Here is a 26,115-nt window from a genome sequence, read left to right as displayed (position 1 = left end):
GTGTTATTAATACTAATTCATGTTTTTCTTTCCGGTTCGCGAGCCTCTTCGTATGTCGGGTAACCTCAGAGACGGTGCCCCTCTCGTTTGTCGGGTCACCTCAAAGACGGTGGCCCCCCTCCTGTTTATCGTGTCTATCGATCAAGTAAATGTTGGGCCTGGAAGAGGCGGAGCCCCTCTCTCCATGTGTATATGTTTACTAACTCTGTCAATAAACACTATCAGGTGGCATAGCTCCGCCCCGTGAATTGTGAAGACGAAAAAAAAAAACGTACCCACTTTAGTTTTTAAAAGTGTAAAATTGAGATTATATATATATATATATATATATATATATATATATATATATATATATATATATATACACACACAGTATATAATATTTTTAATTTCTTCACATTACTGTGATCTCGGGCTGTATAGACACTGCGGTTTATCAAATTCGCGCCACAAAGACGTTTCTAATTAGTCAGTTTCCCAAGTTACTCTGCTCTGGTACAGCGCAGCACTATGAAACGTAGAAAAAACCAACCAATTACACATTTCTTTCTAAAGAAGACAACTCTGGGTAAGAATCAGTGAATTTATCATCTATATTGTTGTTTTTCCCCTGTGCAATGTGATGTTTATCTGCAATACGTTTTGATAAATCTTTTTTTTTTTATGTATAATGTTTTAACGCCAGCACAGCAAAAATCCAAGTATCTGTTTTTATGATGACATTAAATGTGTAGCTAAACCGGGATAGCTGGCAGTATGTTTTTTTTGTTTGTTTGTTTTGCTCGTCTCTTTAATTGGACAGTCAGCTCGTCCAAGTATCACCCTACCTGCTATAGCATAGCGTTTTATTATAGCATAGTGGCTGTGTATTTGCATCTATAGCGACCCGGCCTGTGCGCCAGGCAGCACCAGGACCTCTGCGACCGGTTTCCCCCGGCGGAAGTACTGTACTACTTCCTATCGTCGATTTATATTGACAAAAGAATATTAGAATTGAGTGAGAAACTGTAAACGTTCAAAGGAGAGCTAGCGTTCAGAGGTGGGAACATCACATTATTAATATTATTATTATTGTTGTTGTTGTTGTTATTTTTGGTGAATACCTTGTCAAAGTATTATAGAGTTGTACACGAACAGCACCAGTCCCAGCAGTGTCAGCACCAGTCCCAGCAGTGTCAGCACCAGTCCCAGCAGTATCAGCACCGGTCCCAGCAGTGTCAGCACCAGTCCCAGCAGTGTCAGCACCAGTCAGTATCAGCACCAGTCCCAGCAATGTCAGCACCAGTCAGTATCAGCACCAGTCCCAGCAATGTCAGCACCAGTCCCAGCAATGTCAGCACCAGTCCCAGCAGTGTCAGCACCAGTCCCAGTGTCAGCACCAGTCCCAGCAATGTCAGCACCAGTCCCAGCAGTGTCAGCACCAGTCCCAGTGTCAGCACCAGTCCCTGTGTCAGCACCAGCACCAATCACAGTATCAGCACCAGTCCCAGCAGTGTCAGCACCAGTCCCAGTGTCGGCACCAGTCCGTGTCAGCACCAGTCCCAGTGTCAGCACCAGTCCGTGTCAGCACCAGTCCCAGCAGTATCAGTACCAGTCCCAGCAGTGTCAGCACCAGTCCCTGTGTCAGCACCAGCACCAATCACAGTGTCAGCACCAGTCCCAGCAGTGTCAGCACCAGTCCTAGCAGTGTCAGCACCAGTCCTAGCAGTGTCAGCACCAGTCCCAGCAGTGTCAGCACCAGTCCCAGTGTCAGCACCAGTCACGGTGTCAGTACTAGTCCCAGCATTGTCAGCACCAGTCCCAGTGTCAGCACCAGTCTTACCAGTCAGCAGCAGTTACCAGTCCCAGCAGTGTAAGGCAACTTAAGTAGCAGTGAACCAAATGCAAGTCAATAAAGGTATGAACCCATCTACTTATTAATATTGATGTTATATTCTTGTCCTTTTAAAATCACATATTTCGGACAGTGTGAATATGGTCATTTTAGGTTGCTGTGGTTTTGCTGGGAGACAATTAGTTTTAATCTTTGAAATAATATGGGTAATCAAATTTTAACATTAACATCATCATCCAAGGGACTTAATATTGCTTTGCAGTTTGAATGAACAGTCTCCAGGCTTTATAAGGTGATAACTTTTACCTGTATAACATGAACAGGATCTGCAAGAGGGTTGTTCAACTTTTTTTGCCTCAGTAAAAATCTAATCCTAGCTACGCCCCTGAGTTCATGCTACACATTTCCAATATCGAGACTGAAGTTACGATTTAAGATGTTTTAGACTGCAAGAGTTACATATCGTTCTGTCTCGTTACTTCGTCTCGTAAATATATAGAGTTCATGCATCACCCAATTGTTAATAATGACAGGTCTAATTCTGCACAAAAAAGGAATGCTGCTTCCCCTTACCACTGTTTGGCACCGTCTAAAGGTTGGTTCCCTTTCAATTCGAAGACAACCACCAAGACATTACGTATGGGATATGCCTGCCCATTGGGTAGGTATTGCTGAGCTCTCTTTACCAGAGATGCTGATAGGCCCCTTCCTGGGATGATGCACTTGGTCCCGCCCACTGAGGGGATAAAACTATCATCCAAAGGAAGCCATTTCTCTTTTTCTTTCTCAAGATGGTAAGGTAAGACCTCTATGTCTAGCTGAGCGTGTTGATAAAAAAGAGCTTCTCGATTGTATTTCCATTGCATTCGTGCTGAAAGCTGGCTCGCCGCTTTCCCGGAATCAACGACTTTGAAAAAACAGAGCCTTTTGCCTTTCTGTCTTTCAGCAGCCTCCTCGCTTGCGTGGTAGACCGCTCTTTGTTATCTGTCTTTCGTGTGTGAGCGACTGCCTGTGCAGTCACCCGCGAGTGGTTGTCTATTTCTTTCTGAGAGTACACAGTTCCTCCACAGGGCTAGGCTTTGCCATATCCCCGCTGTTGAGTGACTATTCTAGCCATGCTCTCCTCCACGGGGCTAGGCCTTGCCGGCGTAGGCCCGCCCACCTTGGTAGGTCAGGCCTTGTAAACAAACAGTGTGCTGTTCCCTATACTATCTTTCTACTGTGTTTTTGATGTCTGCTTCAACTCGGCCCTTGTGTGCACGCGACACGCTGACCAGATGTGTGTGACCGCACGGTTAGCTTAGGCACAATTGCGTAGCGGCCACCCCGGTGCTTCGGTACCGCGGTACACGAATAGCTCTTGGTACTTAGGTACCTCGGTGCACAAGTGCTCAGTGCGTACACCACATGGTACCCAGCGTCAAAGCGCTGCATGGTACACAGTGCACGCGGTGCTTGGTACGCACTGTGCTTGGTACCCACTGCTACAGCGCTGGTGCATGGACGCACGCCGCTTGTTACACACGGTGCACACGGTGCTTGGACACTGCCACAGAACTAGCGCAAGAGTTCACTGTGCTGCACGGTACACGGTGCACACGGTACTGGGGTGCGCACAGTGGTGCCCACTGCTACAAGAGCTAGTGCAAGAGTGCATGCTGCTGCACAGTACACGGTGCACGTAGTGCTTACGGTACTTTGTGCGCACGGTGCTCGGTAGGCAGGTGTCTAGTACTTCGGTGCGCATATCGCCTTCGGGTGCTCAGTGCACGCGGTGCCTTTTTGCCCTCTGTCTGTAGATGGTGCTCCACTCCTCTGTAGGCTACGCACTGCCCCGGTCGTGTGACTGCACATAGTCCAGACTAGACACCCCTGTGCACTGTGTTTACACTTTTTCTGTTTAACAGCCTACATCGCTTTGCGATTGCATTCTGCTTTCAAACCTTACAGCGGTCGCTGTTTTGTGTTTTCCTCTGCTATTGCAGTTTAAAAAAAAAAAAAAAAAAGAAAAAGATGCATGATCCTCCACCAGACCCCAGCTCTGCCGCGCCCCGCTGTGGAGTTGACTCTGCTCGACTGCCTCAGCCCGCCCTCTCTGTGTGCTTAAAAATTTCAGTTCACCTGCGTTGCCGTGGTGTCTGTTGTATTATCCTCACAGCTGTTGTGTGCGTGTATGTGTGGTTTTATTTCACTGCCTTGCAGTTTAGAAATAAAAAATAATACAAGCGCGATTCCTCCATCGGGATCCAGCTCTGCTGCGCCTCGCTGTTGAGTGGCTTCTGCCGGGTTGTTTCAGCCTGCATACTTGGTGGGCTGGTAAAAACAAAACAAAATCAGTTACCCACGTTGCGGTGGTGACTGTTATTTTTACCCACACGGCTTGCTGTGGTGTGTGTGTGTGTGTGTATTTGTTTCTTTACTGCCTTGCAGTTTAAAAAGAAAAAGTAGCTGCAGCGTGATTCCTCCACCGGGACCCAGCTCTGCTGTGTCCCGTTGTGCAGCTGAATTAACTGGCTTGTTTCAGCCGGCCTACTTGGTGCGCTTGGTCACCCGCCTGGCATGGTGAATGTGTTTCTCCCATAGCTGAATTGCTGTGTGTGTAAGCCTCTATGTTTTCCTATTACTGCCTTTGCAGTTAGAAAAAAAAAACAGTACACTTTTATTCCTGCCTAATGAGCCACAGCTCCTTGAGCCTGTGCTCCACTCTGGCATACGCTTCGCGCTGCCACGTTGTGTGACTGCTCGCAGCCCAGAACCAGGTTATCACCGCTCTGCACCGTGGTGCAGCACCGTGCGCTCCCCTGTACTGCTCTCCTGATTGCCTACCGCAGCCACTCGAGTCTGTGTATCCACCCCGGTATATGCTATGTGCTACCCAAGGCAATGTTGACTTCACGCGGTTAAGTCTAGGCACCTCTCAGTGCTTCGGCGCCCTCAGTGTTTAGAAGCTCCATGCCTCAGTGCTTAGCACCACAGCATGTCAGTAACACCTGCACTCGATGCCCGATTTTTCGATGCACAAGTACTGTATTCTACCTCTCTCAGTGTCCTCGGTGCTTCAGCACCCTTGGTGCCCGAGTGCTTCAATACACAGGTCTGCATCCTCCGGTGTTTAAACAATGCCTTTGGGGCTGTGCAGACATCAAGCATAGCTAAAGTCCACGCTTGCATGTCCTGCACAATGTCCCCTGCTAGCAGGGAGTCGTACGTGGCGTTGGGAGCCCCTGGCCAGGTAGCAGGCTCAAGACCTTGCTCTGACCCCAGCTCAGCCGATATTGCTGGCCCCGGAGCTGACCCCGCCTGCACCGGTGATTGCCCCGGATGTTACAGAACCAGATTTCAGCATTGCTGAGGAGGAACATGATGCGATGCCATCCTAGCTCCCTTGCGGCTGCAAGTGGTCAGGGTGATGAACTACCTGGACGACTGCCATTCGCAACTGTCTGGCCCTGTTCAACAAGGGTTCACAGTACAATTGGTGTTGTGTTAAAAACTATTGAGTCTGATGGCCGCGGCTTCATCACTCGCCTAACTAGGGTTACTTCACATGTGCCCGATCCAAGTGTGGCTCAGTGCCTTCAGCTGCACCCCAAGTGCGACAGACACCGTCGGCTGACCGTGTCTCGCCTATGCTGGGAAGTTCTACGCCGGTGGAGGCAAGCCTCTCAACTGAGCGAAGATGTAAGGATGGGAGTGATACACAACCATCAGTTGGTGATGACAGGCACACCTAACTGTGGTTGGGAGGCAGTCTGGGCAGGCAGAGGAGTTTGCGGACCCTGGTCGGATCGCTGGACATCCCTGCACATAAATGCGTGGGAGCTGAGAGCAGCCCACGAGTGGCTCAGACTGTTTTTGTACGCTTTCCTGCTTATACCGCTGCTCCCGGCCTTTCTCGAAAAGGTCCGGTTAGAGGAAGCATCAGTGGCCCGCAAGTGGCCCAGGAAAATCTGGTTTTCGACCCTGTGCCAGCTGTTACACGGCCAGGCCTGGGAGTTTCCACTGCGCATGGATCTCCTCAGTCAGGCAAAAGGCTCTCTTTGGCACCTGGAAACGGGCAGGTTCCGGCTATGGGTCTGGCCTCTGAAAGGGACCGCTGGTTAACCCTAGGGCTATTAGATGCAGTTGTGGGTACGCTAGAGCAGACTCCACTAGGTCCTTGTACCCCTATAAGTGGAGGTATTTCCAGGCTTGGTGTCTGGCTAGAAGCCATGACCCCATATCTTGCCCCATACCAGTCATCTTACAGTGAACTGCTTGATGCTAGTAGGTCACCTTCCACCTTGAAGTTGTATTTATTGGCTATCTCTGCTTTCCATAACCCTGTAGATTCAGTGTCTCCAGGCTAGCATTTTTTGGCTACCTGTTTTCTTAAAGGCGCTCAGCGATTACGCCTTCCCAGGAAGACTGTTCTCCCCAAATGGAGCCTTAATATTGTACTGGAGGCTCTCACGAAGGCCCCGTTTGAGCCCATACACTCCATAGAGTTGAAGTACCTGTCTATGAAGACAGTCTTCCTCTTGGCTATCACCTCCGCTAAGCGGGTCAGTGAGCTGCAGGCGCTGTCTGTGCACAGCTCCTGCATGCGTATTTGGGAGGATGGCAGCAGGGTGTCTCTGCGCACCAACCCTTTAGTCTGTGGAACTGGAGTCCTTCCATCCACCTCCGTTTGCTTCAACAGATTGAATTTCCTTTGCCCAGTGCGGGCATTGAGATGATACATGCATAGGACAAGAGCTCTGCGTCAGTCTGACCAGCTCTTCGTCTGTCACGGGACACGGACCTTAGGATAGCCCCTCTCTAAGCAGCATCTGTCACATTGTATTGTGTATACAGTCTCGACTGCATATAATGGTGTTGGCTTGGTGTTGGCTTGCCCCCACCATCTTGGGCCCTCTTCAGAGGTGCCTCGATGTCTGATATTTGTACCGCAGCTAGCTGGGCTATGCCACATACTTTCTCCAGGTTCTACTGTCTTAATGTTGTAGACCCTGCCTTGCCTTCTGTAGGCACAAGGTTCCTTGAGGGAGTAAGTTCACACTAACCTCTGGGTTAGACGGTGCTTGTGCATCCCTCATATGCTGCCGTTCCTTCTCCCTCGCGACGGCTCTGGTATACATTATCCCATACGTATTGTCCTGGTGGTTGTCTTCGAATACCGTAGGTTACTTACAGTAACCCTGGTTCCATGAATGAGAAGATGACCACCAACCGCAAGGTCGCTTCGGTCGCCCTCATGGGTTCGACTGAAAAAGAGAAATTGCTTTCTTTGGATGATAGTTTTATCCGCTCGGTGGGCGGGACCGAGTGCATCATCCCAGCACTCTGGTATAGAGAGCTCAGCAATACCTACCCAATGGACAGGCATATCCCATACGTAATGTCTTGGTGGTCGTCTTCTCTTTCAGGGAACCAGGATTACGGTAAGTAACCTAACGTTTATGCTTCTCTCGCAGACAAAAGCCGTACATTAGCTGCAGACACTTCTACGGGTGCGCCAGAAGGACTGAAGCACTCCCGAGTTTGCAGACTTTTTGACGCAGTAAAATGGTCGTAGCTGTTGTTATTCAATGTCAACCCAGGGGACTTTTTTGACCTGAAAAAAGAAACAAGGACCAGGGGTCACAAATGGAGATTAGATAAAGGGGCATTCAGAACAGAAAATAGGAGGCACTTTTTTACACAGAGAATTGTGAAGGTCTGGAACCAACTCCCCAGTAATGTTGTTGAAGCTGACACCCTAGGATCCTTCAAGAAGCTGCTTGATGAGATTCTGGGATCAATAAGCTACTAACAACCAAACGAGCAAGATGGGCTGAATGGCCTCCTCTCGTTTGTAAATGTGCCATGAACTGCGGTGCCATGAACTGCGGTGTACACTTGTTATAAAATTAAAGCAGCTGTTTGAGAATACCCTTGCTGTAAAAACAATGCTAAAGTTAAACACGAAGAGCAAGTGAGCTCATGTCCAAAGACAATGTGTGTCCGCCCTCAACGTTAATAAATATAGTTGGTGAACTGGATGTCATGAGCCAGCTCGATTGCCCAAAACAGCACAACAAACACATATACCAACAAGTTGTTGATGCCCTCTCAGAAATGACCAAATAAAATTACAAATGAACGTATTGATTGTGTTTTATTTGTTTGCATCATTAATATTTAAGACAACGGTAAATCCAACACAGCTTAAAAGAAAGAGAACCTTTGACAGCACGAGCCTCCTCAGATCGCTGCTGTCCAACTGAAATTGGTGGCTGAGGTAACCTTCCCCCTGTCTGTCTCACACAGGCAGCCACTAACTCCTGAACTCCTAATTTTGTTGTTGACAAGAGTTTGTGCAGGATACAGCAGGCAGTGGCAATTTTGGGAACAAACTAATGCTGCACTTCAGTCCATTTCATCAGTATCCACCACCTCCCTTTCAAGTGCCCACTACCTGTATTTGCCCACTTCCTCAGCAGCTGTCAGCCGTCTGGACGGGTAGGGTTTCTAAGCCAGGGAAGTAGTATACGCAGCATCACCTGATCCCCTATGTGCTGTATTGCCTGAAAGAAAGGGAAATATATATAATGTCTCTGCCAGTTTTCAACCATGGTGATCTGCAATACCTGTTGGTACCTCCATCGTAAGATAAATTAGTTGAAACAGTATTCACTACAAACGACATGACACCCCACTAATGACATCTGAAAAACAATTTGGGCAAGAGCAGTAAAACATATTATAAACAACCAGGCACAAGGTATTTAGAAATTGCAGCGTAGATTTTCTCATGTACCAGTTCTCTGTGTGCGCATGGAAATAACATTTTCATGAGCCATCTGCAAAAACAGCACGAGAACTTTACACATCAACCCCCACCTTTCCCTTTAATTTGCATGACCTCGAGTGAAATGCCATGTTTTCTCAAGTAAAATAAACTGAGCAAATGGAAACCCGAAAAAGCATTTTGCACGAGACATTTTTCTGGAGCAAATGTCTCGAGCTAAAAAAAACACACACTCTTGGCAACTCCACCATTGTCTTTTGGGATATGTAGTGACTTTAGAGCTCTGTAAATATAAAACTACTCACACATACTTAAATATTGTAAGACAGGCGTGCAATGGACAAAAAGTTAATTGTTTTGTGATTAATGATTACTGGGATAATCTTACATTGATTTCAAAACTGCTGCATTCTCGATTCACACACGATTCACACACTGTCCTCAGGGGCAGAAACCGATCACGCTCTGTTCGCCCACCCTGCCTTGATTTTGCAGCAGTCTTCACCAAACACTCCTAACCTATAGAAGTTTCATATTGCATTTGTTATTATCTGTTTAACTTGATTTTATAACAAACATTTTTTAACCCGTAGAACCCCTTCTTCTAGGTACTGTGTGAATTATATATATATATATATATATATATATATATATATATATATATATATATATATAAATGTAATATATATATATACAGTGCCTTGCGAAAGTATTCGGCCCCCTTGAACTTTGCGACCTTTTGCCACATTTCAGGCTTCAAACATAAAGATATGAAACTGTAATTTTTTGTGAAGAATCAACAACAAGTGGGACACAATCATGAAGTGGAACGAAATTTATTGGATATTTCAAACTTTTTTAACAAATAAAAAACTGAAAAATTGAGCGTGCAAAATTATTCAGCCCCCTTAAGTTAATACTTTGTAGCGCCACCTTTTGCTGCGATTACAGCTGTAAGTCGCTTGGGGTATGTCTCTATCAGTTTTGCACATCGAGAGACTGAAATTTTTGCCCATTCCTCCTTGCAAAACAGCTCGAGCTCAGTGAGGTTGGATGGAGAGCATTTGTGAACAGCAGTTTTCAGTTCTTTCCACAGATTCTCGATTGGATTCAGGTCTGGACTTTGACTTGGCCATTCTAACACCTGGATATGTTTATTTGTGAACCATTCCATTGTAGATTTTGCTTTATGTTTTGGATCATTGTCTTGTTGGAAGACAAATCTCCGTCCCAGTCTCAGGTCTTTTGCAGACTCCATCAGGTTTTCTTCCAGAATGGTCCTGTATTTGGCTCCATCCATCTTCCCATCAATTTTAACCATCTTCCCTGTCCCTGCTGAAGAAAAGCAGGCCCAAACCATGATGCTGCCACCACCATGTTTGACAGTGGGGATGGTGTGTTCAGGGTGATGAGCTGTGTTGCTTTTACGCCAAACATAACGTTTTGCATTGTTGCCAAAAAGTTCGATTTTGGTTTCATCTGACCAGAGCACCTTCTTCCACATGTTTGCCTCCCAGGTGGCTTGTGGCAAACTGTAAACGACACTTTTTATGGATATCTTTAAGAAATGGCTTTCTTCTTGCCACTCTTCCATAAAGGCCAGATTTGTGCAGTATACGACTGATTGTTGTCCTATGGACAGAGTCTCCCACCTCAGCTGTAGATCTCTGCAGTTCATCCAGAGTGATCATGGGCCTCTTGGCTGCATCTCTGATCAGTCTTCTCCTTGTATGAGCTGAAAGTTTAGAGGGACGGCCAGGTCTTGGTAGATTTGCAGTGGTCTGATACTCCTTCCATTTCAATATTATCGCTTGCACAGTGCTCCTTGGGATGTTTAAAGCTTGGGAAATCTTTTTGTATCCAAATCCGGCTTTAAACTTCTCCACAACAGTATCTCGGACCTGCCTGGTGTGTTCCTTGTTCTTCATGATGCTCTTTGTACTTTAAACGGATCTCTGAGACTATCACAGTGCAGGTGCATTTATACGGAGACTTGATTACACACAGGTGGATTCTATTTATCATCATTAGTCATTCAGGTCAACATTGGATCATTCAGAGATCCTCACTGAACTTCTGGAGAGAGTTTGCTGCACTGAAAGTAAAGGGGCTGAATAATTTTGCACGCCCAATTTTTCAGTTTTTTATTTGTTAAAAAAGTTTGAAATATCCAATAAATTTCGTTCCACTTCATGATTGTGTCCCACTTGTTGTTGATTCTTCACAAAAAATTACAGTTTCATATCTTTATGTTTGAAGCCTGAAATGTGGCAAAAGGTCGCAAAGTTCAAGGGGGCCGAATACTTTCGCAAGGCACTGTATATATAGTAACACTTTACCGCAAACATGTTTTTTTTAATTCTTTATTTCCAAAAAATGAATATAGTCTTCTTTTTTTCTAATACAGTAGCAGTCATCATAGTGATTGTTGTATTGTTGCTGTCTAGTTTTGAATTTTGATTTACATTTTCTGAGGATGGTGTCATTTTAATGCTTTTGTGAAACAAATAGCAATTACTATTGAGATATAGGACTAAAAACAGGTAGGGGTATGGACGTGTATGATATACAGATATAATATGCTTCCATTTAATTGCAAATATGCAAATAATATTACATTCAAATATGTTCATGTAGATGCTGCAATAGTGGACATTTAAGTGTGTGGATAGTGAAGGGTTACAGCGGGTGTGGTATTTCTATTTCACAGTGAAGGAACACACAGGGGTTACATAAGAACATAAGAAAGTTTACAAACGAGAGGAGGCCATTCAGCCCATCTTGCTCGTTTGGTTGTTAGTAGCTTATTGATCCCAGAATCTCATCAAGCAGCTTCTTGAAGGATCCCAGGGTGTCAGCTTCAACAACATTACTGGGGAGTTGGTTCCAGACCCTCACAATTCTCTGTGTAAAAAAAGTGCCTCCTATTTTCTGTTCTGAATGCCCCTTTATCTAATCTTCATTTGTGACCACTGGTCCTTGTTACTTTTTTCAGGTCAAAGAAGTCCCCTGGGTCGACATTGTCTATACCTATTAGGATTTTGAATGTTTCAATCAGATCGCCGCATAGTCTTCTTTGTTCAAGACTGAATAGATTCAGTTCTTTTAGCCTGTCTGCACACTTTTCTCCATTAAATGTCATTTGCCATGTGTCTGCCCAATTCTGAATGCTGTCTAGATCATTTTGAATGAACTTTGCTGCTGCAACAGTGTTTGCCACTCCTACTATTTTTGTGTCGTCTGCAAATTTAACGAGTTTGCTTACTATGCCAGAATCTAAATCATTAATGTAGATTAGGAATAGCAGAGGACCTAATATTGATCCCTGTGGTACACCACTGGTTACCTTGCTCCATTTTGAGGTTTCTCCTCTAATCAGTACTTTCTGTTTTCTACATGTTAACCACTCCCTAATCCATGTGCATGCATTTCCTTGAATCCCTACTGCGTTCAGATGGAGAATTAATCTTTTATGCGGGACTTTGTCAAAAGCTTTTTGGAAATCTGAATAAACCATGTTGTATGCTTTGCAATTATCCATTTTCAATGTTGCATCCTCAAAAAAAGTAATGCAGGTTAGTTAGACACGATCTCCCTTTCCTAAAACCATGCTGACTGTCTCCCAGGATACTGCTACCATATAGGTAATTTTCCATTTTGGATCTTATTATAGTTTCCATAAGTTTCCATATAATAGAAGTCAGGCTTACTGGTCTGTAGTTACCTGGTTCGGTTTTGTCTCCCTTTTTGTGGCTCGGGATTACGTTTGCTATTTTCCAGTCTGTCGGTACAACCCGTGTCAAGAGACTGTTGCATGATCTTGGTTAGCGGTTTGTAAATAACTTCTTTCATTTCTTTGAATATGTTGGAAAACATGGAACAAGTATTGAATAGCAGTTTGCTACTCATGAGGAATGACGGCTGTATTCATGTTATTTTTCTGAAAAGTGATTTAACATTGGATAGAAAAAACTGTTAGTTCCAAAAATGCAAGCACTGCTGTGATAGATGAAAGCTGCAATATGGTAGAGAAGTTACTCTGAAGTTGTAACAACTGAAAAATATTCTTTTGTGTCAAAGCAAATGGCTGGCCAGCAGCACACGGCTGTACAAACAAGTCCTTTGATCTCCAGCCCTGACATGAAAGAAGCTTGCCCTTCGGGGAGTCCACTGGGGTATAAAACTAGTTAAACAGGTTTTTGCTTAGAAAATACAGCTGGTTTATGAGGGGGTCATAAAGCTAGTTTTCAAGGGGACCAGAAGGAGCCAGGCTCTAAGACTTCAGAGAGATCCAAAGAGATAGTGCCACTGGGATCAAAGGGTCTTAGGCAAATCGGAGAGATAGGAACAAGGAAGATGACAAAAACCAGATGTATGGACCTTTGTGGCACCAGGGTCTGAAGAATGCACTGAGTTCAGAGATCTTCACACTAGATCACACACACACACACACACACACACACTCACACAAAATGAAATATATGGTAACAGGATAATGAGTTGTACCTTTTCTATTGGTTAAGTGTCAGAGAAAGAGGAGGAGAGAGACACCTATGCAGAAGGGTATTTAATGTCATGCAACAATTGTAAGAACGAGTATTCTGTGTCCTGTACCTGGGACCAGACTCCCTGCATATTTCAATAAACCTAACAACTGAGTGAAGAAAAGGACTCTCTGCAGTTTCTTGAATCTACTTACTCACCATCCTTTTTTTTTAAGTTACATCAGAATACTATTGGGAGGATCTCATCCAGCCCAAGGGATTTGTTTATTTTAAGAGCTCCTAGTCCCTTTAACAACGGGTGTGGTATGTCTATATGATAGTGAAGGGGAATACAGTGGTTACAACGGGTGTATTTCTATTTGTTTGATAGTGAAGGGGAACACAGGGTTTGCAGCGGGTGTGGTATTGCTATTTGTTTGATAGTGAAGGGGAACACAGGGTTTGCAGCGGGTGTGGTATTTCTATTTGTTTGATAGTGAAGGGGAACACAGGGTTTGCAGCGGGTGTGGTATTTCTATTTGTTTGATAGTGAAGGGGAACACAGGGTTTGCAGCGGGTGTGGTATTGCTATTTGTTTGATAGTGAAGGGGAACACAGGGTTTGCAGCGGGTGTGGTATTTCTATTTGTTTGATAGTGAAGGGGAACACAGGGTTTGCAGCGGGTGTGGTATTGCTATTTGTTTGATAGTGAAGGGGAACACAGGGTTTGCAGCGGGTGTGGTATTTCTATTTGTTTGATAGTGAAGGGGAACACAGGGTTTGCAGCGGGTGTGGTATTGCTATTTGTTTGATAGTGAAGGGGAACACAGGGTTTGCAGCGGGTGTGGTATTTCTATTTGTTTGATAGTGAAGGGGAACACAGGGTTTGCAGCGGGTGTGGTATTTCTATTTGATAGTGAAGGGGAACACAGGGTTTGCAGCGGGTGTGGTATTGCTATTTGTTTGATAGTGAAGGGGAACACAGGGTTTGCAGCAGGTGTGGTATTTCTATTTGATAGTGAAGGGGAACACAGGGTTTGCAGTGGGTGTGGTATTGCTATTTGTTTGATAGTGAAGGGGAACACAGGGTTTGCAGCGGGTGTGGTATTTCTATTTGATAGTGAAGGGGAACACAGGGTTTGCAGCGGGTGTGGTATTGCTATTTGATAGTGAAGGGGAACTCAGGGTTTGCAGCGGGTGTGGTATTGCTATTTGTTTGATAGTGAAGGGGAACACAGGGTTTGCAGCGGGTGTGGTATTTCTATTTGTTTGATAGTGAAGGGGAACACAGGGTTTGCAGCGGGTGTGGTATTTCTATGTGTTTGATAGTGAAGGGGAACACAGGGTTTGCAGCGGGTGTGGTATTTCTATTTGTTTGATAGTGAAGGGGAACACAGGGTTTGCAGCGGGTGTGGTATTTCTATTTGTTTGATAGTGAAGGGGAACACAGGGTTTGCAGCGGGTGTGGTATTTCTATTTGTTTGATAGTGAAGTTGAACACAGGATTTGCAGCGGGTGTGGTATTGCTATTTGTTTTGATATTTTGCAGTAGCCATGTTTGTAGACTTGGAAAGGCTGGCTGAGCAGTAAAGGGAAACTGGCATTTCAGTCTTGTGGTTTATTTTTTTTTAATTTTAACTAGAGAATAAAAACAGTTGTCATAAGCATGTATCAGAGGGGCAGGACCACCGAGAGAGTGGGGAGAGAGGACGGAGAGAGAGGATGGGGAAATTTCCCTGGCTTTTCTATATATATATATAAACGCCTTGCCGCAGGATAATGCCAAGTGTATCATATTGTATGGACTTATATCTCTTATGAAAAATAGTTGAGATTCACGAACTACATAAAAAGGGCATCACATTTGCGGATCCAGGTTAATAATGATACTTTGTAATTGATATGAGAAAATTGCAATTGATTCATTTTTCATTGTTTTATTTTCTCTTTATTAAAAAAAGGTAAACAAACAAGTATAATGTAACCAAAAGCCTTGATTCAATACACAGCTAGTTCATTTTTCAATATGGGTAAGCCGGACCAAGACAAAACAATGCGAAACGTCTTTAAAACTATACCACACAGTTAAAAAAAAAGTATGAAAACTAATAGTAATAATTTATTATTTTTATTTTGTAGACCAGGGATTTTTGAAGACGTTTTGCATTGTTTTGTGCCCTGTCCGTGCACTTCTGTCTTGCTGGCGCTTCACCCTCCCCTGATCTGTTACTGAAAAAACATCACAAAAATACATCAATTATTTTCTGTTTTATATTTGTAATTAATTTAGAACAATTTGTAGATTTTATTTTTCACTTTGACATTATGGACTTTTTTGTGTTGATCAGTGGCAAAAACTCTTAATTAAATACATTTTGATTCCATGTTGTAACACAGTAAAATGTGGAAAAGTCCAAGAGGGGTGAATACTTTTGAGAGCCATTGTATATATGTGCGCACACTGTATAAAAAAATGTGAAATTACTCTGGGACAATCCGTTCTTCATATAGGAATGACACCTTTAAGGACTACAGACACCTTTGGTGACGTCATTATAATACTTGGCTAATAAGCTATTTGCATTGCTCCAAACTTTATGTATTTTTAGACTTTTAGACATTTGTTTAGGCAGTATAAAAATGACCAATGGGGTAAGATGCTCTTTATTGATAAAACAGCCTTAATTAAAAAAAGGTATATTGTCTAAAGAGAAACGTAGATTAATTATTGATCAACCCCATGTAAAACATGCTTACTCCAAACTTTAGCTGCCTTTTCAAACATATGGTTCTGTAATATATGTGGGGAAAGAAATGTATACTAGAAAAAACTGTTTAGACTGAGACAGCAGTGCTGTCAGCAAGAGTTCCGATGCAGCAGTGTGCACTACGCGGTACAGTAGTTGTCAGTACCACACCATAGGCTATGTACTCAAATATAATTTACATATATGGCCAAATGCTTTGCATCTCCTAGTAGAATATTAGAATGCAGACATCATTCATATATATATATATATGAACATAATTTCAATGTTTTATTTAACGTCATGCAATCTAAGAAACTACAAAATGATATCTCAAAATTCTACAATAGTGTTACATGTTCATGTTAAATTTCAAAATGTCACATTTTTCAGTTTTTGGAAAACTAAAGCGATGCTAATTTCAATATGTCAACGTAACATTATTAATTCTGTAGGGCGTGATGCAAAACTTGTGGCCATAGCTGTAATGCCCCCCATATAATCTACTAAATAAAAACACTGGTTTGTTTTTCAAAGTTTCAGCAAGTAGCTTATTACTAGTGTTAGAAAATATATCCTTTTACAGCCAGTTATTTAGTAAAAAAATTTGTGAACTACAGAAATAAAAAATAAAATTAAAAAAAAAAAAGGCAAAACGTGATAACAGTATCAAGTTGGCTACAGGAAGGATGGTTATCAGGGACTGACTTGCCTGTCCTTGTATGAAATATGGGAGGGATCAAACACTTCAGGGTGCTTGGACACCTCTGTGGACAACAGTTTAATTCATGATTTTTCCTGGCAAGCACGTGTTGTCAGCACTTGGCTGTGATTGGTTAATCCACCAACGGTACCACGCTGCAGTCAGAAAAAATCGCTCTGGTTTTGATTTGAGTGGTACCGCTCAGCGACACCGCGGGATTAGTGGCGTCATCCTACACTGATGTGTCCAACACCATATGAAAGCAATGCCAGCGATACAGTCGGCAAAATGCCTCGCATGCCACACAGCGCAGTGCCTGTCTGTCCCGGGCTCTTTTAAAGTCGTAATTTCAATGTTTTGTTTTATTCTCACATTGCCCCCCTAAGTCTCTTCTGTACTGAACCGATGTGCATCATCTGTTGTGTAAAGTGTACGGAGTGGCAGTACAGGCGCTTTTCGAAAATATATTGAAATATATTGGCATATATAGTATAACTTTAACAATTGTAAGTCGCCCTGGATAAGGGTGTCTGCTAAGAAATAAATAAATAAATAATAATAATAATAATAATAATAATAATAATAATAATAGATTTTGTAATATACTACATTATATTTCAATATATTTTCTTTCCATAAGGGGGCCCCGGTATAAAAATACCAATACTGTCATAACCTTAATATCACAGTATAGCCTACATGACATAAATCAAGTTATAAAATTAAGGCTTACAAAAAATGTAGTAATACTACAATTCACAATTTTTTATATATATATATATATATATATAGTGTGAGACAGCAGGGAGGGGGTTAAAACCTCTCTGCAGTAAAAACATGTGCGGAATGCACATTTGTCTGGGTTAATTGTTTTTCTGTTAATTGTTTTATTGTTAATTATCACCTGCACCTGGCTATGATTGTAAATTAGAGCCAGGTGCAGGGTTTATAAGGAGAACAGTCAGTCTGCTCTAGGCTGCTGAGTAGAAGGAGGCAGAAGAGGTGCTCTGTCTCCGAGTAGCCAGAGAGAGAAAAAGTAAGTGCGGTGTCAAACCTGTGTGTTGAAGTTTGTGGTTTTGGGAAGGACGGGAAAACAGCGTAGCTGTCCCGCGTTAGTCAGGGTGTTCCTGAGAGTTGAGTTAGTGCTCCAAGAGGAGTTAGGTGTTTATTTTGTGTATTTTGTTTGATTTTTGTGTTTATTAAAAATAGCGCACCAGCGCTGAAAAGATCCATTCCAGTGTTCTGGGTCGTATTTTTAAAGGGGCACGAACCCGAGTGAGTTGTGCTTTGTCACATATTTTTCTTTCTTTTTTCCTTTGCAGGGAGGTTTTAACCCCCTCCCTGCCGTCTCTCACAACCCGCTATATTACAATATATATATATATATATAACGGAAACACCAATGTAAAGTCACTTAATAGGGAGTTGGGCCACTATGGTAACCCGCTCTGTGGAGTTCTCGGCGGACCGTTTTTGATGAAACTGGCTGCTCGCCCCCAGATTGAAATTTGCAGTCAATTGATCTGCAGTTGCTTGGCTGTTTTGCCTTGCACTTCGAATTAATGCACAGCTATCACGATCCTCGGAGTTCCATGCCGACATCACCTTAGACACCGTTGCTCTTGAAACCATCAGCAAGTTGAGCTGTCTTGGGTGTTTCAGTTTCCTCCGTAAGAGAAGTTGCCGTTAGCTTGACGCCCAAACATATAGATTTGGCTATCTTCCTGTGCAATAGTCAGCCAAGTAAGATCAATTTATACCCGTGCCCAAATGACTTTGAGGACCACTGGTCCAGAGGTAACCAGAGTCAGAGGCAGATAGGTAAATTATCCTGCTTCAAGTAATTAACAGTAGCTGTATTTAAATAACATTATAAAGGTGGTGTTTTAATTAGGTGATCTACTGTTTGTGATTAGTACCAGGTGAGTGTGGTTAAATTGAATAGAGGTTGATTTGCAATTTGATTGGTTTACACAAAGCTTTTATCCATCTAGTTAGTATAATAGACAGCTAGCCTATTTGTGCGCCAGCCACAGAGCCTCTCTAACAAAGAGCCGGGAGTCTAGCTATGGGAGTCCTGCGAGGAGAGGCTGTTGGAAAAAATCCGAAACTAGCAGCGCTCTGGATACCGCAAATTACTAGATAGGTCTGTACCCTTCCCCCAGCGCTCCTGCTCCCACTACCACTGTACCTATCTGTCTTACCTGTCCTGCTATGACTGTCTCTCACATCCTTGTTATTCTGTCCTCTCACTCCCGTCCTTTGTCCTCTCTCCACCGCTGCTCCCCTAACCCCTCTGCCTCTCCCCCACCTCCCACTCTCTCCCCTCCCGCACTCTCTCTGGTGCACTCTGGAACTGTCACTCTTCTGCTAACAAAGCTGATTTCATCTGTGCCTTTGCCTCCCACCTCTCTCTTGATTCCCTTGCTCTCACTGAAACTTGGCTCTCTTCTGATAACACTAACTCCTGCTGCCCTGTCCTCTCTCTACATCCTAGGGGAGGTGGGACTGGTCTCCTCTCTCCCTCCTTACTCTTTTCTGTCCCCTCTGACCTCTTACTCTGTTAACACCTTTGAATTTCACGTGTCCAACTAACCTCTCCCTGTCAACTCCTGCTATTGTACTCCTACTGTACCGTCCCCCTGGACCTCTCATTCACTTTCTCGATGAACTTGACGATCTCCTCTCCTCCCTCCCCTCTCTGTCTACCCCAACTGTCCTGTTAGGTGATTTCAATATCCATCTCTCCAATCCCACCCACTCTGCTGGATTCCTTCCTCTCCTTCAACTTCTCTCTCTCTCCATCCCCTCCTACCCACAAAGCTGGTCGTCAACTCGACTTCACCACCTGCTGCCCCTCCACCCTCTCTGATCACTCTGCTCCTATTTCCAATCTATTATCCATTCCTCCACTGACAACCCCCGGAAACTATTCTCTACCTTCTCCTCCCTCTTCAACCCTCCCCCCCCCTTCTCCTCCCTCCTCTGACGACTTTGCCTCTTTCTTCTCCTCTAAAATCTCTGATATCCGCAAACTCTTTAACACCTCTCCCACCCCCCAGCCCCCACCCCCTCCCACTCCAACCCCAACACCCTCTGTCTCCCCTACTAACTCACCCTCCTCCTCCTTCTCTCACCTCTCAGGCTCTGACCTCTCCTCCCTCCTCCAGGGCCACAAACCCATCACGTGCGCCCTGGACCCCCTCCCCACTCACATCTTTCAAGCTGTTGCTTCTGCTCTACTCCCCTTCATCTCCTCCCTTCTCAACACCTCTCTCCTCTCTGGCCTCTCCATCTGCCTTCAAACAAGCCACTATCACCCCCACGCTCTCTCCCTCCTCCTCGGCCAAGAACCTCGGAGTAACCCTGGACCCCTGCCTCTCCTACTCCCAGCACATCTCCACTCTAGCACGCACCTCTCGATTCTTCCTGAGCAACATACAAAGAATTCGACCCTTCCTCACCAACTACTCCACGCAACTCATCGTCTAGGCCCTGGTACTCTCCTGCCTAGAATACTGCAACACCCTCCTGGCTGGCCTCCCTGTGTCCACCAACCGTCCGCTCCAGCTCATCCAGAACTCTGCTGCTCGCCTGGTGTTCTCTCTGCCTCGCTTCTCCCATGCTACTCCACTGCTCCACTCAGTCCACTGGCTCCTGATCACCACTCGCATCCAGTTCAAGACTCGCGTACCGATTTGTTGACCAGACTGCACCCAGCTACCTCCAGACGCTCATCTCTCCCTACACCCCCACCCGACCTCTCCGCTCCGCCTGCACTAGAAGACTGGCTGTACCTCCTGTACACTCCCCTGCCTCCAGAGCCCGCTCTTTCTCAACTCTCGCCCCACAGTGGTGGAACGACCTTCCTATGGATGTCAGGACTGCCCAGTCCCTGACCACCTTCTAGTACCTCCTCAAGACACACCTCTTCAGACAACACCTGTGAAACTCAAATCTTCCCTTCTGGACAAAATAGCACTCTGCCTTTAATGCACTTTAATTTGCAGTTATCTGCTCCCCATTTTACTGTATTTAATCCTGCACTTAACCCAATCTGTAGTGTTTTGTATTTCACCTGAACTCGTATCTAACTGTTCTGTTCTCCGCAGGTCTGGTAGTTGGAGAGCGCCCATCTACTGTGTCTTAAACAATGCCATGCTTCAATCCATTGCAATGGCTGAGAGAGTCAAGGACGCTGGTCTTGGTGGTGGTCTTTGTAGCCCTCTTACTGGACAACATGCTGCTCACTGTAGTGGGTAAGTAAGACCTGTAAACAATGGAAACTGAACCTTAAGTTTAAAGGTCTTTAAAAGGGGTTGTTATTGGCATAGTATTGTTGCGATTTTTCCCTTTTTCCTGCTGGGAGAATCACTTGCTTACTAGAAAATAAATGACAGCTGTTTTTTTTGTTTTTTATTTACCCTGGTTTTTCTCCCCAATTGCGTATGCCCAATTATCATCTGTATCCTTGGCAAACCGCTCGCAGCCCCCCTGCCAACTCGGGAACCCACGGTCACGGTCGGCTGTGACATAGCCTGGATTCAAACCTGCGATCTCCAGGCTATAGGGCGCATCCTGCACTCCACGCGGAGCACTTTTACTGGATGCACCACTCGGGAGCCCCCATGATGGCTGTTTTTAAAGCTCCTCATTCAAGGACACTAATATAAACTACAGGCCTATTTCACTACATTTTCTTCATCACACACTGTACCTTTCCAGCCCTTCCAGCTTCTTTTTATTATCTATACATTACGCCCCCTTAAAAGTGTCAAGCTCAAACACCCAATCATAAACTCCTAAGAGTGCAGCCAATAACCCAAAGCAACCCCCAATAGAACTCAAATCAACTGCATTGGAGAAACAGGAAAATCCATTTCCACCTGATTCTCTCAATATAGGTATGATTCAGTTAAGTTCACCTCCAGACCAGCCTCTTTTAGACATCATGCTCCTATTCTGTCTTCTGCCCTCACAAGGACAATAAAGGAAAATAACAAGAATGAATTGCTCAACTTAAGGAATTAACAGCTTTACCAAAAGATCTTCATTGCCAAAATCACCTTTTCCAGTTTTTTATCATTTCTCTTACTTAATTACTTTTGTAAAAATGTACCCTAGCTACCATTTACAATAACAGACAGGTCACAATGATGCATGCTGTTCATACATTTCTCTCACAAGGAGGGACTACCCCTTGCTAACTGATATTAAATACAACTGTATACAAGCTATCTGAAGTTACCCGAAGCTGCTTATAATTAAGGCCACAATTTTGTCACAGAAGTCAGTGAAATTGTGAAAATCGTGAATTTGAAAAAAAGTCAGTGAAATCTTGGAAATGGGTGTAAAAACACTTTTGATTAGGTGCTTCCTTTATTTCCTTTAAAAATGCATTATGTCATGCACTGAAAATACAAATCTGCGAGTATCTGTAAATTGGTTGGTTGTGTATGCACACAGCAGTTACTCGTAGCTATGTAGGCCAGCGAATAAGATAGAAGCAAGCATGTAAATCAGTGACAGCTGAAATGCAAAAAACAAAAATGTGAGTGAGCTGTTTTCTATAAAGACAGGAGAACAAATGCATTGAGAACAGAAGTTTAACAACTTACAGAGGCTTTCCTTACAACATGCTGTTAATTTCAGAATTGTGGAAAATTCTGTTAAAGCCTGGTTCAAACAGTGGGCTAATTCTGTCCCAGTTGGATGGGATACATCAGGCACAGACAGCTAAGCTGAGCAGCTTCACTATTTGCTGTATGGTAACGGGACGCATCGTGTCGCAGCCCTTTTGACTGCGCAAAGTGGTCGCAGCTGCTGTTCATAATTTAAATACAGACTGCATTTGCGAAATTGGATACATTTACATTTAAGTAGAGGTGCTGAGTTTGTACCTCTATGCAAAAGCGATGTTGTTGGCATACATGCCAACAGTCCCTATATGGTCGGGACAGTCCCGATTTCCTAGCAAGTGTCCCGTGTCCCGAAGCATAGGAAGAAAGTCCCGATATTTGCCCATAGAAAATTTTTTATTTATTCTGCACAGTAGAGTTAGTGAAAACCACACGCTGTGCTCTTCGTGGGGCTGACGCATCTGCTGATCAATAACTTATACAAAGGTAAGAATGCTTAATTGTGTCTATTTTTACTTTTTTACTGTCATGATGGTCGTGTGGTGTTGAGTTGGGGGATACGTCTATTATATGATAATGAGAGTTTTTTGTGTATGACCCCTCCCATGTGTATGTTGCACCCGCACATCCATTTCACCTCAGCAGTGCCTTCTGAGTCCAAGCGTGTTACTAGCTGAAAGCATGCCAGTCAAGAGGACATACAGCTGATTGGTTATTGACAGGAAAGAAGTCAGTGAAGGGGTGGGACTATTTCACACTCCAAGTGAAATGACCAAGGAAGTACAAGCGCTATGTATAATGAATAGATGTGCATGGCATGGAAAACGTATGTAGCTATTTTGTTAGCTACAATTACTGCCTTCTTTTTTCTGCATGGTTTCCTCCAGACCAAATCATACCTGCTAAAACCTCTCACTCACCACACATTGCCCCACCGACTGATTGCATTTCTGCTCGTACAAATATGTCACAAAAATAGTTATGTAATGGAAAGCAGGATTTAGATCGCTTAGGTCAACTGAACAGACCCACATTATTATTATTATTGTTATTATTATTTATTTCTTAGCAGACGCCCTTATCCAGGGCGACTTACAATTGTTACAAGATATCACATTATACATTATTTCACATTATACAGATATCACATTATTTTTACATACAATTACCCATTTAAACAGTTGGTTTTTTTTTACTGGAGCAATCTAGGTAAAGTACCTTGCTCAAGGGTACAACAGCAGTGTCCCCCACTGGGGATTGAACCCACAACCCTCCGGTCAAGAGTCCAGAGCCCTAACCACTACTCCACACTGCTGCCCTACATTAGTCTTGAAACTAATTCTGACTGTGCTGTACTAAAATCTTTCTTATTTCTTTCAGTGCCTATAATCCCCAGTTTCCTGTACGCCACCGAGCTCAAGAGTGTGAACGATTCTTTAACCCACAACACAACCTCAGCTCCTGGGCAGGCTGGTTACGAAGCCGCTACTTTCTCCTCTGTCATCTCATACTATGACAACACAACAATCATCCTCACAGACGACACTGTCAACAGCACCAGCAGGGACTTTAGCAGGACTGTCAATGGCTCTCTGCTGACAGAAGAGGGCTCAGCGGTCAGAGACAGAGACTGCGTAAAAAACAATGACATCCTCATGGAGGAGAATGTCCGGGTCGGGCTCCTGTTCGCCTCCAAAGCTTTAATGCAGCTTGTTATGAATCCATTTGTTGGACCTCTTACTAACAGGTAAAACACGTTCAAATGAGAGGTTTAATGTACTGTAATCCTTTGCTGTTAGCATGTGAGAGATCAATGTAAAGAGTAAGCTGCTTCAGATGTCATTTTAATATACTTTAATGTCATTTTTATATGTCCCTGTGTTATGATGTTTGCAATCATTCTGAGTTATTAACATTTGTTTTCTAAATCTGTCATCACCTGGCTCTGAGATTGCTTTGAGCTTGTCTGGAGAATCCTAAATGCCGGGACTGAACAGCCTTTCTCATTCCATTGTAATCATGTGACAATGTGACCTTTCAGTTCTACCTACTTTCTATGTGTATGCTTGCAGAGTTGAAAAGTCACATTGTCAATTGATTTCAGTGGAGCAAAGAAGGCTGGTTATTTACGATTCTCTGACTTCTAATCAAGAGGAGGAATGCATTAGTATTAGTAAAGTATGAAATATACCCCATTTAATATAGCTGTAAAATGTATATCGTTTTTTCCTTTAGGATTGGATACCACATTCCGATGTTTGCTGGCTTTGTGGTCATGTTCCTATCGACAATAAGTAAGCAGAGAATTAGTTAATATTTATCAAATTTGATCTAATTCAAATAAGTTTACTTTTATTTGCTCTTGCTATGTACATTTTAACGTTTGGATAATTCTAAATTATGAATACCCCTAGGTGGTACTTCCGTAGGTTTGGTCTTTCATAACGGTTTGACTTAACTACAACTAGGAGTAGAACCACTAATTAGTCAAATACCGGTAGTTGTGGTAAAAATAGTCAAATAGGTTGACTACTTGCCACTTTTAAAAAATAATATGTAGTTGATCATATGTGGTGGCTCTATTTGTGAACAAACTGTTTTGTATTTTAAAACTGATTGGAATTTTTGCAAAACTATATTAATATTCTAAAATGCAATTTACATGATCATGGATTGCAACCGCATGCTTCACAATGACTTCACAGTGACGTGATTACTCCACTACAAGTTTCTGAGGTTGATATAAAATAATAAAAGCTTAATCTCTACAAAATAAGTATTGTTAGTACAGTATTGTTATCCTACAGACAGTATTCGTCCGATGCGTGCCATAGCTCTCTGATCTCATACTTCTTCCTTGATTTGCAGTGTTTGCTTTCTCTGAAACCTACATCTTGCTGTTCTTGGCACGAATGCTTCAAGGAATCGGCTCGTCCTTCTCATCTGTTGCAGGTGAACTGAACCTTGAACTGACAGGCCAGAGGTGAAAAGAAGCTCATCCATCATTGCCAAGCACAGTCCGCTCCGCACAGCCTGTCTTATTAGTCAATTTGCTGTTAAACTGGCGGGTTACGGGTGGAGCTGTGTGGGTTGTCGATGGTCTGTGCTGGCAGTTTGACTCGGATCAGGTTAAAGCCAAACTGAATTGATATTAGTCAGCTCCATAGCCGCCTATAGCATATATTCTTTAACATAATATCATAGTCATCCACAGTTTCAAATTAGGTAGAACCTATAAGCAGACAAACATTTCAGCCTAATACATATATGCAAACTATTATTTTGATTTTTTTCTTAGAATCTGACATTCTCATCACAAAACAAACAGAAACAAAAGAGCTTTAGTTCAGCAAGGAAAGCTTGTGTTTCTGGGTAGCTAGCTGTGTGAAACTCAAAATCGGGCACCAGGCAGATTAAACGATTAGTGAATGTTTAATTGAGGTTTGCAAAATAAAAGCTATAAAAGACAATCAGTAATCAGTTCATCAATTGATTGATTGATCTCTATTTAGAGATGACAGGTGATAAATGATGGATCCATTGTGCAATGACCTTAATAGAGAACAATTATATTTCACGTCAAATTGAAAGAATTGAAAGAAAGGGTGGATACAGTGGTATAAAAATTCTCAAAGTGTACGTCTTCAGTGTTACTCTGCTTATCTCCTCTGCCCTCTCTTGCAGGTCTTGGCATGCTGGCCAGTGTTTACACGGATGACAATGAAAGAGGGACGGCCATGGGGATTGCTCTGGGAGGACTGGCTCTGGGTGTGCTCTGTAAGAAACCCTGCTCCAGTCATTACTCCACAACACGACTGCTAAAGAGGCTTGTAGGAGGGTGGAGATGCGGGCCTAGTAGTCAGGCTGTGTGTCAGAGTACTCCATACAAATACGCAATTAAAGCTCTTGTGAGCACTTTGATTAAAAAATGTAAAG

General features: G+C 43.5%; 1 protein-coding gene across 5 annotated transcripts in view; it reads left to right on the top strand.

Moving 5' to 3' along the window:
• Window positions 1–507: 507 nt before the first annotated feature.
• Window positions 508–26,115, top strand: part of LOC117397946 (chromaffin granule amine transporter-like) — a 41,377-nt gene continuing 15,769 nt past the window's right edge. For 3 of the 5 annotated variants that reach the window (XM_034912568.2, XM_059008391.1, XM_059008392.1), the window contains exons 1-6: window positions 17,505–17,576; window positions 20,653–20,799; window positions 23,560–23,926; window positions 24,415–24,473; window positions 25,048–25,131; window positions 25,864–25,956. In XM_034912568.2, coding sequence (XP_034768459.1) covers window positions 20,694–20,799; window positions 23,560–23,926; window positions 24,415–24,473; window positions 25,048–25,131; window positions 25,864–25,956 — 709 coding nt within the window. In that variant the 5' untranslated portion in view covers window positions 17,505–17,576; window positions 20,653–20,693. Of the gene's footprint in view, window positions 569–17,504; window positions 17,577–17,736; window positions 17,816–20,652; window positions 20,800–23,559; window positions 23,927–24,414; window positions 24,474–25,047; window positions 25,132–25,863; window positions 25,957–26,115 lie in introns of those variants that run through there. The other 2 variants (XM_059008389.1, XM_059008390.1) reach the window with 2 other exon arrangements.

Source organism: Acipenser ruthenus, chromosome 37 (genome assembly GCF_902713425.1).
Source record: "Acipenser ruthenus chromosome 37, fAciRut3.2 maternal haplotype, whole genome shotgun sequence".
Classification (NCBI taxonomy): Eukaryota; Metazoa; Chordata; class Actinopteri; order Acipenseriformes; family Acipenseridae; genus Acipenser; species Acipenser ruthenus.
The sequence above is the reverse complement of the archived record's forward strand: the minus strand, read 5'-3'. Positions and strand labels throughout refer to the sequence as shown.